The 19,745-nt window shown below is 39.6% G+C and overlaps 1 protein-coding gene across 9 annotated transcripts in view; it reads left to right on the forward strand.

The window, feature by feature from the left end:
* Positions 1-18,542, forward strand: part of Zfand4 (zinc finger AN1-type containing 4) — an 88,127-nt gene extending 69,585 nt beyond the window's left edge. For all 9 annotated transcript variants that reach the window (XR_003378483.1, XM_026788206.1, XM_026788212.1 and 6 more), the window contains 2 exons: positions 16,344-16,461; positions 17,584-18,542. Coding sequence is in view for 8 of the 9 variants with exons in the window: in XM_026788206.1 (XP_026644007.1) it covers positions 16,344-16,461; positions 17,584-17,719 (254 nt within the window). In the remaining variant the exon portion in view is untranslated. The remainder of the gene's footprint in view (positions 1-16,343; positions 16,462-17,583) is intronic.
* Positions 18,543-19,745: the final 1,203 nt, after the last annotated feature.

Below are 19,745 nucleotides of genomic sequence, written 5' to 3' on the forward strand. Positions count from 1 at the left end.
TTACATGCTGTTTAAGGGCATCAATCACTTTCATGAAGTCCATCTTTTCTACTTCTTCTTGATTAAGGTGTTCATGTCCTCCCGTTGTGAGGTCGCTGGTTTCTGGTGGCTTCATGTTGCCTTTCAGCTTGTTGGGTGAATTCTTGCTTTGGCGTCTACCCATCTCTTCTTCCAAATGCTCCCTTATGGATCTTCTTTTACCGGATCAGGTCTCCTTGACTACCCAACACTGGCTCTCCCCAATGTTGGCTCTCCCCAAAGCTGGGTCTCCTGGCGCCGAGAGACCAGGCCTCCATGCTGGTTGGGCAGGTTGCAAACAAGGCGCCTACTCTGCTTGTTGCAGGCAGGCTATAGAAACAAAGACACTCCCTCCCGCTTGGGTGCCCCAAGGATTCTGACCCAGTGCCCAGACAGGCTGGGCTGGTTGATGTTATGTGCCTGAAGAGGGCTGTGGGGCCGAAGTGGGGAGGGTTCTGGATGGAAGCTGGGTGGGCTAGGAAGAAAGAGGCAGTATGGATGGAGTAGAAGCCCTGCAGAGAGCCCAAGAAGGCTAGGGGGCCACGGAACCTCTGAGCTCCCCGTCCCAGGCTGGCGCCGCTGGGCCAGAAACTCACCCCAACTCTGGGTCTCCTGGCGCCGAGAGATCAGGCCTCTGTGCTGAATGGGCAGGTTGCAAACAAGGCCGAGGCTGTTCGTTTTTTACCCAACCACCCAGCAAGGTTCTGGCACATCTGTCTCTGGCAGAGGTTACAGGGCTTCTCCTCTTTTCTATTCTTATTGCTGTTACCTTTCTCAGAACTCCGTTTTTCTAAGAAATATTCAGTGACGTAGTTACTTTTTTGGCTTTTCATTTTTTAATTAAAACATAATAGGTGGCTTTTTAAAAATTGATTATATTGAACTCTATATTTTCCTCCTCTCCCTTCCTTTATTCTCCACTTCCACCCTCTTCTGTGGTCCCCATGCTCCCAATTTTCTTAGGAGACCATGTTTTTTTCTACTTTTCATGTTGATTAGATCCGTGTACATCTCTCTTAAAATCCTCTTTGTTGTCTGTAGTCTGGTTTTTCTTTGCTTTATGTCTAAAAGCTACTTATGAATGAGTAAATATGGTATTTGACATTCTGAGTTTGGGTTGCCTCAATTAATTTGATGTTTTCTAGATCCATCCATTTGCACACAAATTTCAAGGTGTCACTTTTTTTCTGCTCCATAGTACTCCATTATGTAAATGTACTACATTTTCCTTATTCATTCTTTGATCAATGGACATTTAGGGTGTTTCCAGGCTTTGGCTTTGACAAACAATGCTGCTATGAACATAGTTGAGCACATGTTCTTGTGCTACGATTGATCACCCTTTGGGTATTGAGGTAGGTTGTTTTCTAATTTTCTGAGAAATCGCCATACTAAGACCCAAAGCAGCTGTACCAGTTTGCACTCCCATCAGCAATGGAGTAGTGTTTCCTTTACCCCACATTCTCTCAAGCATTAACTGTCACCAGTATTTTTGATCTTGGCCATTCTTATGGGTTTAAGATGGAATCTCAGAGTTACTTTCATTTGCATTTCTCTGATGGCTAAGATGTTGAGCATTTTCTTAGGTGTCTTTCAGCCATTTTAGATTCCCCTGTTGACTGTTCTTTGTTTAGGTCTGTACCCCATTTTCTTTTGGATTATTTGTTCTTTTAATGACCATATTATTGTGTTCTTTGTATATTTTGGAGATCAGACCTCTGTCCTATGTGGGGTTGGTGAATATCTTTTCCTGTTGCGAGAGGTCCTTCCGCTCCTCCAGCCTATAGCCGCTGAGATACCAGCCCATTGGGGCATGGTCTCTCTCCCTTTAAAAAAGCAGCCACTTCCCTCTCCTCTCTCTCTTCACTTCCTGCTCTGCTGGCGACTAGACTCCCTTTCTGGTTGCACAGAGGGCTGTTGTCTGGGACGGAGATCTGTAAATTTTTTCCCCTTTAAATAAATATCACCCTATTAATCATAATTCCAACCTGGTGTGGCATTGTTAGTGACTTACGCCTTCATTTTCCCATTCTATAGGCTGCTGTTTTGTCTTCTTGATTGTGCCCTGTGTTTTACAGAAGCTTCCTAGTTTCAGGAGGTCCCATTTATTAATATTTATCTCAGTGTCTGTGATACTGGGGTCATATTTAGGAAGTGGTCTCCTGTGCCAATGTGTTCAAGTGTACTTCTCACTTTCTCTTTTATGAGGTTCAGTGTGGTTGGCTTTACCTTGAGGTCTTTGATCCATTTGGACTTGAGTTTTGTGCATGGTGATAGATATGGATCTATTTTTATTCTTGTACATGTTTATATCCTGTTATATCCATTTGTTGAATATGCTTGTTTTCCAGTTTATATAATTTTGCTTCTTTGTCAAAAATCAGGTGTTTATAGGTATTTGGATTAATATCTGGGTCTTCAATTTGATTTACAACATTCATTTAAAAAGATGCCCTATCTATGGTTGCTTAAATAGGCATTTTTCCTCAATAATATTTCATACCTTTATTTATAAATAACTTACAAAGGTATAAATGGTTGTTTTAAGTGGATTTTTACCTTCCCTACTATTTCTTAAGAGAATATGAAACAGGGATTGTGCCATAGTGGGAAGTGTAGTTTATGCTGGTGAAACTACCTCACCCCGCTCCATCATTGCAAACACTCATCAAAACTCACAGTTTCACAATTATGCTCTGCTGTTTCTCTGTTTAAATTTCTCTATCATATATTATATCCAGACCACAGTTGCCCTCCTTACCCTCTCCACGGTCTCTCCACCAACAACCTCCCGTCTCGTCCACCTCCATCTGTTTCTCTTAAGTCTATAATTTAGTCTGCTTCTGCTTCTTGTCTCGTCTCTCGTTCATCAATTACTATCTCATTCCTACTTAAAAGTAATATCTACAGCCTAACTGTGTATGGTACTTAGTGGATGGCCAAGAGATTGAAGAAACCCCTGGAAAGATATGTATGGCTTAATGTAGGTACTTGTTATCAGGGATACTAACAGAGAAGACATACTTACAAAATGATGACCAGGTTTTTGAGGGTCCACAAGAAGGAAAGAACCACCATCGCTTCTTAGAATATAAAATGAACAATGGCAGGAGGTTCCTTACATCAGCAAAAATGCCCTCATTATAAGACATCATCTCTAGCATGCTACCCTGGAATGTTCTGTAGCCCCTCTACTTAACAGTGCAAGCAGACCTTACCCTTTTTTACCACGGTGGTTTGAGGAGAACTGTAACCTTAATTTCATATGTTTGAATACCTGATCCCTTGTTGGTAGAATTCTTTGGGAAGGATTAAGAGATATGAGCTTGTGTGGTGTATCATTGAGGATGGACTTTGAGGTTTCAAAGATTCATAACATTCGAAATGTGACACCTGCCTCTTACATACAGATAAAGAGGTGACTCTCAGCTCTTCATGCCATTATACTTTCCTCCATGAAATCAACTATTGCAACATAAGCCCAATGAAATGTTTTTTTATAAGTTATTTAGGTCATGGTGATTTTATCACAGCAACAGAAAAGAACTAAGGCACAGATAGTATAACCACATCTAATCGCTATGAAAATAGTATATTTCAGGTAGTAGACATGGCATCATTACCTTTCTTCCTTCCTTTTATGAACCAGCATTCCAAAGGAACTGTGAGAGAATATGTGTCTGATATCAGTATCCCTTTCCAGATACTATTAGTTTGCTGAGTTTAAAGTGTACTTCCAGGGAGCCAAATCTATTTGAACATTTCAGTTTGGACCCATTAAGTCCACTTGTGTTGATTTCTTGGCTTGCATAGAGTTTGGGTAACAAAAATTGATATTTCAGAGACTGAGAACTTAATGTCCTACTTTTATTCAGGGGTCATACTTACAAACACACACACAATTTTAGTGTCAGAAATACTAGGAACCAGGCATCAGAAAAATTGCCAGGAAAATAGAAAGGTTGTCAGCATAAAGGACCTCTGGAAAGCCCCACTTTCATAAAAGAGAGGAGAATGCTGGCCAAAATAAGCTTTTGCAGAACTCTGTAAATTAGCCAAGGACTTGTGTTAATCCTGTGTCTGAGTCTATGAAAACAAAGGGCAAAAATCACAATGAAGACATTGATCCTTGTGAAGATAAGAGCAGAGCTGTACATATGCCAGGACCTTTGCACATGCTCTGTTGCTGGACTCTGTCCCAGTTTGTACTGGTATTGTCGGACTATTGTGCACTAGTCAATGAATGGGTGTGGGAAGAGAGGCCAAGCACAGCTGGGTTGAAGGAGGATCCTGAGCAGCTCTGAGTATGAAAAGAAAGAACATTCAGGAGACTGTTGGAAGACACTTTATTAGAAGGGGGCAGGGGATAGTTATACCCCAGGGAAGAAGACAAGTTAGATCCATGATCCATGTGGTGGTATGTCACTGGTTGGAACAAGAACATCAAGGTTGTTAATTTTCATGCTTGAGAGTAACAGGGGCCAGGGAAAAGAGCCTTATAAGGTCATATAGAAAAGAAAGGAAGTTCAGTCCAAGATGTTTCTCCAGTCCCCATAGCCTTGGAGACTCATGGAGACTTGTCAGTAACTACATGCATCAGGCATGTCAGTCTGTCTGCTGGGATCTGATGGGGCCTGAGCAAGGTGGGGAAACAGTCCTGCACTCTGTTCCAATTTTCTGTTGACCTTAAATTTCTGTGTAAATAGGAAGGAAAGTCAAAGGAAGGGTTTTCATAAGCACACCGAAGGTTTGCAGAACTGTCTATAAGTGACAGCAGGCTACTTAGCAAAGATATGGAAACCTATTTGTTTTGAGCATTAAAAGAAAATGCTAAAATACTAGCTGGAAATTAAATTAAAAAGCAACAACTGTCATGTTTACATACATCAAAAGATAAGGATACTAGAGGATTAGTTTGGAAAAATAACCAAACAAATGGAAACGATCCCTGAAGAGAAAGGAGCATTCACTTTCTAGAACTTTGGAAATAAGTAGTTTTCAAAAGGAAATATCATTATTTAAGTATTAGAAAGCCAATTAAAAATATCCCACGGATTTACAAGACAAAAATATTAAAACAGCCGTTTTGAACATGTTGGAAAAGCTAAATGATCCCACATTTTAAAAATTCAAGGAAGATATAAGAATGACATTCCTCAAAAGAGAGAATCTAAATACAGAAATGATTTAATCTGTTAACAAAACTTCTGACATTGAAAAAAATTACAATGAAAATTTCCTGGGGAGAGTTCACTAGCTTATTCTCATAAGCTCAAAAAAAAAAACCAGCAAATTTGAAACCGTCTATTTTGATAATAAGAAAACAAAAATTAGATAATACAAAAACGAAAATTTGTTAATACACTTATCAGCATTCACAAATACTGAAATCTTCAAATTGCAAGCTAAAGACCAGGAAAAGTCAGTGTTGTAGTTTCTGTTCAAGTAGAAAGGTTCAGAAAACAAATCTGATAGTGGAATTTCCACCCTGAAAACTAGGAAACTGAAGACACAGGAAAAGCAAATGATTAAGTCCAAGCAGAGAGACAGGAAAGGACCATCGTCCCACCACATGCACAGGGTTGTTTCTGTTCTCTAAGTTAAGGTGGTCAGCCTAGTGGAAGCCTTCAACTCACTAGCTAAAGGTCATACACGTTAGTGAAAGCAATCAACTTTATTGTCTGTCCATTCAATTGTTAATCTCTTCAAGAAGAATTACATATAGACTTTCATAATAATATCTGACCAAATAGCAAGCCATCCCACACCTGCTGAAGTACCTTCTTCCCTGAAGCTGCAAAAACAATCCCACACCAGTTAAGAATTAGGGATAATAAAAAGGGTTATTTATTTGAGGGTAAAAACCTACAGACCACCATCCCAACAAACAGTTCTCTTGTCACAAACAGGAAAAAGAGATTCTAGCCACTGGAACTGGAGCCTGAAGGAAGAGAGAGAGCACAAGGTTCCCCACTCTTTTAAAAAGTACAAGAGACCCCCCCCCCCCCGTGCGCTCGTATCTTAAAGGCTATTGGATGAAGGAGCAGAATGTGCTCCCGCAGCACTTCCCATCTTGGCTTCACACTATTCATATCTTTAAGGATCACTTGTGAGCTCTGGAATACAATACTGAGGAAGAATCAGTTGTATGTGTAACATATGCCAATGGAAACAAATTTATTGTGATATATATATGTATATATATACATATATATATACATATATATATCATCCTCCTCTCTCTCTCAATATATATATTGAATAGGAGAAGGGAGAGAAATATAACAGGACCAAATATTCTCCAGTTGTATTATGTAATCTGATAAGAAAGAAATGTTATCAACAATTTTACCCAGCTCTTAACTATGAACTGTAATAATGACCACCCTGACAATATGTGCACATTGGAAAAAAAATTGTTTGACCATATATGGTGTAAACTTGTATTGGTGAGATACACTATTCTAGTCCGCTGGTTTTCTTGTTTGTGCCAGCACCATTCATTTTTGTTTACTGTCATCTATCCTCTTTTTTTAAAGATATAAAATTAAATTATTTAATTTTTTTTCTTTTTTCATATATTGTATTCTTACCATAGTTTCCCCTCTCTCCTTACCTCCCAGTCTTTCCTTTGCCACATTTTCTCTTCCCCCAGATCCACTCCTTCTCTTTTTCCTCCAGAAAAGGGCAGGCTTCCCAGGGGTATCAACCAAACATGGCATGTCAAGTTATAGTAAGGCTGGACATGGAAACCCAGTAGGAGGTTGTTGTAGGAGCTGCGGGCTGCGTTCCTGGCACCCAGCTCCCAGCCACCGGCTAGCTTTACCCGAAATAACAACACACAAATTGTATTCTTTTAAACACTGCCTAGCCCATTAGTTTCAGCCTCTTAACCCATTTCTATTAATCTATGTAGCACCATGAGGTGCGCTTACCAGGAAAGATTCAGCATGTCTGACCTGGTGGCTGGCTGCATCACGTCTGCCTGGGAAAGGGCGTCTGTCTGAGGCATCTTACCTCACTTCCTCTTCCTCCCAGCATTCTGTTCTGTTTACTCCACCCACCTATGTTCTAACCTATGAGGGCCAAGCAGTTTCTTTATTTTTTAACCAATGACCTTCCTCCATCATTTCCCCTTTTTCTGTTTAAACAACAAAAAAAAGGAAGACTTTAACTTTAACATAGCAAAATTACATATAACAAAACAGTTATCAAGTAAAATTACAATATTTACATCTATTTTATCTTTATCATAACTAAGGAAAATTATAACTATAACTAACTATTCTTCAACTCCATCAAAGACTCCAGAAAGATACAATAGTACCTAAGCAAACAAGAAATAAGCAAATTTCAAACTCTAGAAATGACAGAGACATCTCCCTGCCTTGACAGTCACCCAAAGTTTCTCTGTACCATTGGGGCATCCATCTTCGGCCTACAGGCCCATAGTATCCAGAGACATTTCCATGAAGCAGAAAATGTCAAAGTCAGTTCAGTCACTATTTGTTGTGTCCTGCAGAATGTCTTGCAGACTCCTTCATGAATCAGGAACCCCGAAAGATCATCTCACCATTAGACAAGTTCAGTAGTCATCTCTCTGCGGGTTCTCTGTGTCCAGTTTATGCAATAGTCCAGGCTAGAGCAGTTTCTTGCCCAAATGGCTATCAAATTCCATAAAGATTCTCTTCGATGCCCATCTTCTTCTTGAAGTAGATTCGTGTTTCCAGGAGCAGACATGTCTCATTGTCATGAAAAACCCTAAGTTATTAAAACATTAAATAGCATATTCCGTAGTCTTTGAAAGATATGAAGAATGCCGATCTAACTGAAATATGTATCTATATATCTAGAAAATCTAACTAACATGACTACAAACTTGACTATTATTGATGATTATCCATTAACAACCTATATTTCCTAATTATACATTACATTTTTAAATGAACTACACAATCACAATACCTTAATTAAGAGCAGAAACACATATACATATAACAAAATTGACCTTAAAATCCATACCAATGCAAACTATTAATATCTATATCATATCCCCCAATAAATGTAAAAGAACATTTATAAACAATATTTGGGAATATGGGCGCAGTTATTTCTCTCTAAACTGCTTCCTGCTATATGGGGGCACTGTTAATCAGGTCTTTCACGGTATAACCTGTGTGCTAGGTTCACCTCAGTCATCAATTGAGTGAAGTAATTTTTTGAGGGTGTTCACAGCAACTTTTCAGGAGGCCATGGTCCATCATACCATATTGGGATAGAAGCAATCTACAGGGTTTCATCCTCTGTGAAAACAAAAGAAGAAACTCCTTTCCAAAGCATCATGTCCTTAGATCCAAATTTTAAAGTCAAGGTATTTTCAAAATCTCTACGTTGGATTAGTTCAACAGCATTTATAAACAAACATCTTTTAGCAGATGTTGCTCCTTCCTCACCATTAAAATTCAAAGAGAGCATAATAGCATACAGTATCAAAATTCTGTGTATTTTCCATCTTTGTGCAGCTTTGTTTTAACCTCTATTTCATTTATTTTTTACTTTTAACTTTTTGCTTTTTGAGACAGGTTCTCTGTATATCTTTGACCTAGAATAACTCTATGGATCAGGCTGTCCTTGAGCTCTCAGAGATCCGCCTGTCTCTGCCTCCCAGGCGTTCGGTTTAAAGGTGTGTCCTACCACACCTTGAAGTCACAGAGTTCACCTCCGAGGTCAATCTACCTCTGCCTCCCAAGTGTTGGGATTAAAGGTGTGTCCTACCACACCCAACTACTCTCTTTCTTCCTTTTTTTTTTACTTTAAGAACTTTTAACTTTTAGTCTGCATGTATTTTCAACACACTGTAAATCATTTAGAGGTTTTCTTTGTTTTTGAATCTCTCTTTACTGTATCTCTCTTTTTCTGAACACATGAGCCTTTAAATTACGGAGCAATATGGGTAGGATTAAAGCTGTGGCTTTGGCAGCTAGATCCAGCCCATTCCTTAGCTTTCCAGCCTCATGGCGGAGGTACCGGTTATAGCCATGTTTACCGCCACAACTCTATGGCGCTTTAAGGTCCCTGCCAGCAAGCAAACTGCAACATTCTGCTCACAGACCACATTCAGTCAGACTACCTGCTTGAGTCTGAGTCAGAGTTTGCCCTGGCAGGATGGCCCAGAAAACCGGCATTTTAAAACAGCACAACTTTTTTCCTGCTATGGCTGAAAACAAACAAGCATTCAGTCAGCTTTTATCAACACCATTTAAGTGTTTCATGGCAGGACCTCTTAAGAGCTGCAGGGTTTTGCAGCTAAAGCTGAGTCAGGAAGCCTCTCTTAGATGAGAGCGCTTGCTTGCCTCTAGCAAGCAGAGCAGACCCTAGAAATTGCTGCTACCACATCAGGCGCCATTCTGTAGTAAGAGCTGCAGGCCTCTTCCCACAGCCCAGCTCCTGGCTGCCTGGCTAGCTTATACCCCTAAATAACAACACACAAATTGTATTCTTTTAAACACTGCCTGGCCCATTAGTTTCAGCCTCTTAACCCATTTCTATTAATTTATGTAGCACCACGAGGTGCGCTTACCAGGAAAGATTCAGCATGTCTGACCTGGTGGCTGGCTGCATCACGTCTGCCCGGGAAAGGGCGTCTGTCTGAGGCGTCTTACCTCACTTCCTCTTCCTCCCAGCCTACTTTTCTGTTTACTCCACCCACCTATGTTCTAACCTATGAGGGCCAAGCAGTTTCTTTATTTTTTAACCAATGACCTTCCTCCATCAGGAGGTAAAATGTCCTAAAAGCATGCAAAAGAGTCAGAGATAGCCCCTGTTCCCACTGTTAGGAGTCCTGCAGGAACACCAAGCTACACAACCGTAGCATATGCAGAGAGGACCTAACTCAGACTCATATAGGCTCTCTGATTGTTGGTTGAGTCTCTGTGAGCCCCTGTTAGCTGATTCTATGAGTCATTTTCTTGTGGTATCACTCTGGCTCCTACAATTTACAATACTATACTATAAAGATACAGTATTATGAGGAATCATTCCATTGACTTTCCTCCCTCCACCCCCACATTGTGTTTGGTTCTATCCTAGGTCTTTAGGCTATTGAAATGCTGGTTCCTGGCCCACCAGGCAGTGTCTGGCATGGACTCCCTCTTGTGGCATGGGTCTCAATTTGCACCAGTCATTGGTTGGCTGCTCCTACAAGTTCTGTACCACCTTTACCTCAGCACATCTTGCATGCCGGGCTAATTTTAGATTGAAGGTTTTGTGGCTGGAGTGGTGTCCCAATCCATCCACTGGAAGCCTTGCCTCGTTAAAAAAGATGGTTGGCTCATGTTTCATTTACCCTTTGCTAGGAGGCTTCTCTAGAGCTCACCCTCATGGATTTTGGGGAGTTTCCATTGGGCTAAGTTTCTACCTCACCTCCAAGATTCACTCCAATTCCAGTCCTTTCTCCAAGTACACTCTCTCTCCACTCTACCACCTAATCCATCCTGTTTCCATCCCTACCTTCCCCCAGTCTACCCATGAAATCTATTCAATTTTCCCTTCTCAGGGAGATCCATGCATCTCTCCTTGGTTTTCCTTGTTATTTAGCCTCTCTGGGTCTGGGGATTGTAGCATGATTATCCTTTACAGCTAATAGCCACTTACAAGTGAATACATAGTATGTTTGCCTTTTTGGATCTGGGTTACCTCACTCGTGATGATTGTTTTTTCTGTTTGAATCCATTTGCCTGCAAATTTCATTATTCTTTTTAAAGCTGAGAGATATTCCATTATGTAAACGTGTCATATTTTCTTCATCCATTCTTCAGTTGAGAGACATCTAGATTGTTTCCAGTCTCTAGCTATCACAAATAGAGCTGCTATAAACATAGCTGAGCAAGTGTCCTTGTGGCATGATGAAGTGTCCTTTGATTTTATGCCCTGGTAATGGTATAGTTGGGTCATGAGGTAGATCGATTAACAATTTTCTGAGAAATCACTATATTGATTTCCAAGTGACTGTACAAATTTGCGCTCTCACCAGCAATGAAGGAGTGTTCGCTTTACTCCACATCCTTGCCATTATAAGTTGTCACTTGTGTTTTTGAACGTAGCCATTCTGACAGGTATAAGATAGAATCTCAGAGTAGGTAACTGGGGACCAGCCTCCAGTCAGCACTAGGGCATGCAAAAAACTACACAAATGCGGCGAGGGATAGACATTTCTATCTGAGGGGTAAAGAAGGAATCACATGCTTTCTATAGTAACTTTCTCTTTTACTTCATCTTGAAAAAAAAATTCCTCTCTGGAAATCTCTCTTGCTCCTCTGCATAGCTCTACAGAGCTCCCTGATTAGCTCTGCACATGCTCCTTGTTCTCTATAGCAGTTTCTCCTCTCACAGCAAAGCTCTGGACAATCATACCTTACATTTTCAGGACCCGACCAATTCTTATAACACAAGATGAGTCACACAATTTTTCTCAGGCTAGGGAGGTCACATTGACTGAGCAGTGAGTAATGCTTGCCTGTGCATGTAGCTCTTTCCCAGGCAGAAAACAGTTAGTTGGCTGAACCTTAAGATTGAGTTCATGCAGAAAGTCTATTGCTGAGAAAGTTAAGTCTACTAAAGTTGCTTCAAGCTCTGAGCTTGAATCAGCAATAAACACCTGGGGAAATGACCTTCTGTATTTTTCTCTAGGAGCAACCAGATATCCACCTCCAGGGGTAGCCAGTTTGCTTTGAATTTGTTCTGAAGTTTAAATTTTGATGTCTTTGTGACTGTACTGTTACCTTCCTATGTCAGTCTGAATAATGAAAATTATCTTAGTATTTCTATTCATCAAAATTATACATATTAAGCAGAAATCATCTTCCTGACCACCTGTGTACCCAATAGATGGAATATATACATGAGATAAACACACAAGCAGTGGGAAAGCACCCATAGCTGTTATTAGGGAACGAATGTAGTGGCACATGAGAAAATTTAGAGAGAAGCCATCGGTCATTTACAGTCAGTAACTCCGCGGCTTTTCCAAGTGGGGCTCCTCATCAGAGAGTCATTCTTCTGTTGGGTACATCTGCTGAACACTAGTTGTCACCTGTTGTATACTTTCATGGCAGCTCTCAGCATCTCAGAATCATTTTGATTTGCATTACCCTGATGGTTAAGGATACTGAATATTTCTTTAAGTGCTTCTTGGCCATTTGAGATTCCTCTGTTGAAAATTCTCTACTTAAATCTGTACCCCATTTTTTAATTGAATTATTTGGTTTGTTGATAATCCAGTTTCTTGAGGTTATATATATATATATATATATATATATATATATATATATGATATTAGCCTTCTGTCAGATATGGGATTGGTAAAAATTTTCCTATCTTGTCCTGTTGATAGTTTCCTTTGCTGTATAAAAACTTTGAAATTTCATGAGGTCCTGTTTATTAATTGTCCATCTTAGTGCCTACACTCTTGGTATTCTGTTCAGGAAACTGTCTGCAGTGTCAATGCATTCAAGTCTATTCTCCACTTTCTCTTCTATCAAGTTCAGTGTATCTAGTTTTATGGTCAGGTCTTTGTTTTGTTTCCTGGTTTCTGTTTCCTCTCTGTCTTCTTGCCAGAGTAGCCAGTGATTGATTAGGGTCTCTGCTCAAGCTAGGGACTGGATATTTGGCAGCTGGAGTGGCCTCTGGTCTAGTCAGGGGTCCTTTTTGGCTCTGGGTGCCAGTGTAGCCTATGGGGATCTGGGTGCTGGTGTGGCCTCTGGTGGAGCAGAGGTCTTCTGCCCAAGGTGTGACTCATGTATCCTCTTTTAATGTTAGAAATGTTATTTTCCCTTGATGCACACTCAGGTCTATCCTGCTTTCAGGATAGAGTCTTTGGGGAGTTTGCTCTGTTGTCATCTCTGCCTTCTGGCCTTTGCTGCTGCACCGCTTCTTCGCCCATCTATCCACTGCTTTCCTGACACTGCTGCTGCTGAGGGCCAGGCCCCTGGGTGCTGTGGCACTGTTATCTTACATGAGTTTTAGGTCCTTGTAGCTTTGGTGTTCTTTCATTATTTTCTCCCTTTCCCCTCTGACATGATGCTGAGGACCAAATCAGGGCCTTGTTTCTGCTAAGCCTATGGGCTACCACCAAGATTATATTGCCAGTTCTTATTCCTCCTCTTTAATTAGATAGCATTGTTATTGAATATTTTGTTTTTATTTGCTTTTGTTTTATTCCTGGTTAGGGTTTTGTTTATTTTGTGGTAATAGGGATCAAATTCAAGGCCTTGAGCATTCCAGGGAAATTATTTACTAGTCAGCTATACTCCAACACTTTTACTAAAAATCTGTTTCTTCTGTTTTAAATTTTCTTTCTGTCCCCATGTAACCTTTCTGTGGTTTGATCTAACTTCTGTTGAAGGCATCAGGAACTGTCAAAAACCCATCATTCCCCAAACTAGAGCCTATGACACCTGCTGCTGTTTCCTCATCCTGGGTACCAAGAAGGATCTGTATATCCTTAAAGTAAATTACTAAGTTCTTTTTCTGGTTCTCTTAACTATCAGTTATCCTTTAGAGATTTTACTCATTATTGTAGTTACAGCCATCAGCTTCAGAGAGCTGACTATCAAGTTTTCATTTGGAACATTAATTTGTCACCCTTTGGATTTCTATTGGGTGAGTGATTATTGCATTAGATCAAATATTTAGCTAGGAACCATAACGGGGTTAGTTATTACAAATAACTTTCATCCTGTTCAGAGAAGTACCCCTCACTTGAGTGTTACTTCATTTTACATAGGTTTGACACACATAGGAGAGGATGCTCGGAGAACAGAGTATTAATTGTAATGTCTTACAGGATAAGTAGCATTTTACTAGAAGAAGAAATTATGGATGCCATTTTATTTAGAGAAATGCTTAAAATGATAAATGGCAGGAAATGTCTCTGGAAAAGTAGCCTTCAATACCAATTAAAATATTAGAATGGCATACAATAATAATGACTGATAGCATTAAATAGTTATCTCTGAATGTCTTGAGGCTTTCATAGAAAATATATTATATATTTTATATAATATATGTTAATATATATATATATACATATATATATATATATATATGAGAGAGAGAGAGAGGAGTCAAGCAGATATCAGCCAGCTACCGAGGAAACAAGACATGTAGACAATGAGGTAACATCATAGCCACGTGGCAATACATAGACTAATCGAAATGGGTTAATTTAAGATGTAAGAGCTAGAAATGTACCTGTGCCATTGGCCGAACAATGTTATAATTAATATAGTTTCTGTGTGATGATTCAGATCTGGATGGCTGGAAAACGAAGCTTTAGTCTCCACTTACAAATCGTGCCCAACATGGGGCCCAAACCTATGACCCTGAGATTAAGAGTTTATGTGGGAGGTCCTTCTGTCTATGTGTTGTTTTTATTGGTTAATGAATAAAGAAACTACCTTGGCCTGTTGATAGGACAGAACTTAGGTAGGCGGGGAAAACTGGACTGAATACTGGAAGAAGGAAGGTAGAGGGGAGAAGCCATTTATCCGCTTCCTGAGACAGATGCTGGAACTTTATCTGATAAGCTACAGCCACTCAGCAATACACAGATTAATAGAAATGGGTTAAATTAATATAAGAGTTAACCAATAAGAACCTAAAGCTAATAGGCCAAGCAGTGATTTAATTTGTTGTGGGAGCTGTGGGCTGCGTTCCGCCACCCAGCTCCCGCCACTGGCTAGCTTTACCCGATATAACAACACGGAAACTGTATTCTTTAAACACTGCTTGGCCCATTATATCTAGCCTCTTCTCGGCTAACTCTCGCACCTGGACTAGCCCATTTCTAATAATGTGTGTAGCACCCCAAGTTGCGCTTACCGGGAAGATTCTAGCCTACATCCATCCTGGGTCAGAGCTTCATTGCGTCTGCCCTGGAGAGAGCTGCATGGCATCTGAGCTCACTTCCTCTTCCTCCCAGCATTCTGTTCTGTTTACTCCGTCTATCTAAATTTTAACCTATCAGGGCCAAGGCAGTTTCTTTATTTAACCAATGACCTTCCTCCATCATTAATTAATACAGTTTCTGTGTGATTATTTTGGGTCTAAGCTAGCTAGGCGGCCAGGAACCAACAAGCAGCCCCCTCCTCCAACAAAGAGTCTCACACTTTTTTCAGTGATGGAGAATGACTATACACCATGAACAGTACCCTGTCCATTCCTATGCTCTATTCCTTGGCCTTTGACTACTAACAGAAATCTCTGTGCACTTGTATCACTGCTTTTAACAACTATGGACAGCACCTCTAAGGAACATTTTGGTCCATTTCAAAAACTATATACCTTGGCAATTAATGATTGACTTATTTATTTTATTATAACAAATGTGCTCCTATTTTAAAACCAAAGCATCAAATTGTTACAATGGTATAGAATTAAACTAAATATTCATAATATCTTTACTGGGTGTGGTAGACAACAGCTCTAATCCCAGCATTTGGGAGGCAGAAACAGACAGATACCTAAATTCGAGGCCAGCCCGGTCTACCTAGTGTGTTTCAGGACAGTCAGGGCTATGTAGAGAGGCCCTGTCTCTAAAAACCAAAACAATAACAAAAATAAGATGTTCAAAGGCTTTTTCCATATGTAAACTGAGTTGGCATTAAATGAACCTAAAACATTGTTTTACTATTTCCTTTAAAGAGTTTTTTTCTTTACTTTTGAGACTCCAAATTCCCTCTCAACAAGGACCTCTCCCATGAAGAATGGGACAGGTACATACCATGGTAGAAGCCAGGGAGTTGTAGGGTTAGTTTTCTCTTTCTACTATGTAGGTCTTAGTTATTGAATTCCCTTAGGCCCTTTCATTAGCCCCTGTGTTATCTTCAAGGTAATCAAATTGTTTTGAAACAAACATCTTGTCTATTTTTGACAAATTTACTTTCTGTGGTGTAAAAGATCAGTTTCATGATATTCTGGTACTTCTTGGTATTTACAAAGAGAATGATTATATTGTTTCAGGAGGGTCCAACAGATAGGATTTTTCTTAAATTTTTTTTAATGTTTGCTATACTGTATTAAGTTGGTTACCATTAGGTGTGGTCAAAACAGTATTAGTATATACAAGAAGACCTGAGAAATCCAAATCCTAGTTAGAAATATCACATACACACAAATTTTAGTGTCCCTTCACTTGTGGATTTTATAATTCTTTTAGACATAAAATATTACAAATTTAATTTGTATAGACTAAGTCAGTAATGTTATACTTAGTAGCTGTTCAAATTTAGAATTTTATATTAATGAGGTGTTCTTTCTCTAAACAGGAGAAAGCACCCACCACCTTCCACCTGTGAAAGCCCCTCTTCAAACAAAGAAGAAAATAATGAAACATTGTTTTCTTTGTGGAAAGAAAACAGGACTGGCCACCAGCTTCGAATGCAGGCACGTGTCCCTGGAGAAACTCAGAGGCTTTCTTTGTAGGGACTCAGCATGGGGATTATGTAGAATAAAACAATGTTTATATGACCACTTACGATATCAAGATGATGTTCTAATAGCGACCTCAGATGAATTCATAATTGGCCTGAGAGAAGGAGAGAGAGAGAGAGAGAGAGAGAGAGAGAGAGAGAGAGAGAGAGAGAGAGAGAGACAGCGAGACAGCGAGACAGAGAGAGAGGGAGGAGAGAGAGAGATAGCTCATCAGTTTCCAAAAGGCATAAGTAGAGATTGCACTGTCATTGAACCAGGACATTTAAGCCAATTGGTTTGTTTGAATGTGGTTTGGAAGAGCCCTTCCTTCTAGATTCTATTTTAAGTTCAACCAAGTTTAACCAAAATTGACATATACTATATATTTTAACATTTTGTACAGTTATTTCAAAACATATGGATATATATACTTAAAATGGATAATTTTTTCATAAATATGTCTTTATTATTTATTAGCAATGATTGATATCTGCTGTTAGTGTGAGGATAAACATTGAAAAGAATTTTGGCCTTTTAGAGTGTATTCTGCTCATATAAAAATAACATGTTTTTTTGTTTTACACTCTCTCATGTCGTTGCTTTTTGTTAGTTTGCAGATTTTGTTATTTTACAAGACAGAGTCTCATCATGTAAACGTGGCCTCCTAGACCTTGCTATGTACACCAGGCTGCTCTTGAGTTCACAAAGATCTGATTGCCTCGCCCTCATCCTCCTGCTTATATTAAAAGCATGTAGCACCATGCCCAGCCATAAACAGCTAATTTTTATATAGCCTAATTTTCTCATGAAACTTCATTTCTTAGAATTCAAATTTACTAAGTGTAGGAGATATGATGGATATGTTACCAGCTTTTTAGTTTTTCTTTTACTTCAAAGAGATATATACCTGTCATTCGTAAACAGTTACCGTGTTCTTTTGGGGGCTTTATACTTATGAGTGGAACTGTCAGTGCTGACCTTTCTGAGGAGACCCCAAGCTTTTGTTGTACTACCTGAAGTCACTCTCCTCCCTCCTAAGGAGATGAGCCCTCTATGGAAGCCTGCCTATTCACATGAACTTTGTTTGTGCTCTAGATGTGGAAACAACTTCTGTGCATCTCATCGCTATGCAGAAACTCACGGCTGTACCTATGACTACAAGAGCGCAGGGAGGAGATACCTGCAGGAGGCGAACCCTGTGGTTAATGCACCAAAACTTCCCAAAATCTAACTCTCCTCTGCGCTTTCCTGCTCTGCCTAAGGAATCCTATTATATTGACAGAGGAAATATTGTTTAGACTGCATTATTTTTGTTCGACTCCAAAAGATTTGCCAAATAACAAGAGCACACGATGCTCACTGTTGGAGAATGAAAATGCCTATTGTATTGATGTCTTTTTTCTTTGGTGAATCAAAAGTTTTAAAAGTAGTTTTAAAAACTTTACACTATAGTGATTTAGTTTTGTTATTGCATGTCTGTGTTAAACATTTTATATTTGAGATTGGAATTATTTATTAGACAGATCTTCAAAAGACACACTTTAAGGAGTTACCATTGGCTGTGTACCCAGGCTTCCATGTTGTACAGAAATGAGTTCTGTAATGGCTCTGTCCAAACTGAGCATGTTTTGTCCTTTTTTTCTTTCTTTTCTTGTGGGGATGGGGTAGATGGGAGTTTTTCTTTTTATAAACCCCAAGTGTGAAAGTTTATGCAGTTTACTAGCAAGTTCTTTTTTAAAGAACAGTTGTTTTTCCAGTGTGATTTTTAACACATATATTTCTTCCAAATTCAGATACGCATTCATATATGTATCCATTCTGTAGAACACATCATGTTAATATAGTATACATTTCTTAAAATACTACTTTTTAAATGGTATGGTAGTTTTAAAATAACAGTATATTTCTTGTTGCCATTGAAAACAAAATCCAACTTTTTACTTTTCAAAAATGGCTATATATATTTTTTTTAAAAGTCTCACAAACTTGGTTTATTTTTCTTACATATTGAGTGCTTTACAAGGGAAAATAATATTCGAATAAATATTCAACTTCAAAATGACTTTATTTGATTATTTGCAGTACATTTTCTTTTAGAAAATACTTAGGTAAATCAGTGATTTTTGTATACTTGGGGAAAATGACGGCCAGTATGAAAGGATTATTTTCAGGTCTCAGGATCATGTTCCTTAGGTGTCATCTGTTTTCCATTCAGGACTTTGGAAGGCCACTGAAGTTGATGCCTCTGATCTCCTATAGGGATTCCAGGAGGTCGTTTTGGTGCTTCATAGACCACTTACTCCATTGAGGGTTGCCAGGAGAACTCATGATGCTCTCCCCTTGTTGCAGTGTCCGTGCTACTCCGTAGACTACGATCCTGCCGTGCCTGTAGCTTACAGCCTGCACTACAGGACCGTTCACGAGTCGGCAAGGGCCTGGAGATCGACACACAGACAGAGAGACGGGCCATCCTTGAATTCCCCAAGAATGCCCCTTTTATTGTGTTCCAGGGCAGCTTATATAGGGATCCTTATCTGATAACTGTACCCCAGCCAAACCCACCAGAAACGACTCCTGAGGGTCTCATGCTCAGAGCAGCTGCAAACACAGGAAAACAAGGTTTTTTTGCTCAGAGCAGCTGCAAGTATAACAAATTGTTTACAAGAAATTCAGGGTCTGATGATCCACAGTCCCCAACACCATACCTTGTTTCTTGTAAGAGACTGAATATTGATGGACAAAGATGCTCTTAGGTCTATAGTAAAAGAATGGTTAAAAATGTAATAGAGGAGCCTTGAAATCAAAGGCAGAAGGCATGCTCTTTGATTTGTTCTGATTTTTGAGACGGTCTCACACTGTAGCCCAGTCAAGCCTTGAAGTCGCACAGCTTTTAAGCCTCAGTCTCTCTTGTGCTAGGTGTGTTTGGTTGTTTCACTCTTTACTCTTTGGGGCCTGCTCCCAGCTCCCAATAAATACATGGAGTTTTATTCTTACTTCTGAATGCCTGGCCTTAGCTTGGCTTATTTCTAGTCAGCTTTTCTTAAATTATTCTGTCTACATTTTGCCTGTGGGCTTTTTATCCTTCTCTATTCTCCACCTTTCTTTCCTTCTTACTCCATGGCTTGCTGTATAGCAGGGTGGCTGGCTCCTGATGTCCTCCTCCTCTTCTTGCTCTTCTTTTGCTTTCCTGCTTCTCCTATTTCTCTCTGCCTGGCAGTCCCACCTACTTCCCTCTCTTGACAAGCCATTGGCTGGCT

Source organism: Microtus ochrogaster, unplaced genomic scaffold, assembly GCF_000317375.1.
Source record: "Microtus ochrogaster isolate Prairie Vole_2 unplaced genomic scaffold, MicOch1.0 UNK1, whole genome shotgun sequence".
Taxonomy (NCBI): Eukaryota; Metazoa; Chordata; class Mammalia; order Rodentia; family Cricetidae; genus Microtus; species Microtus ochrogaster.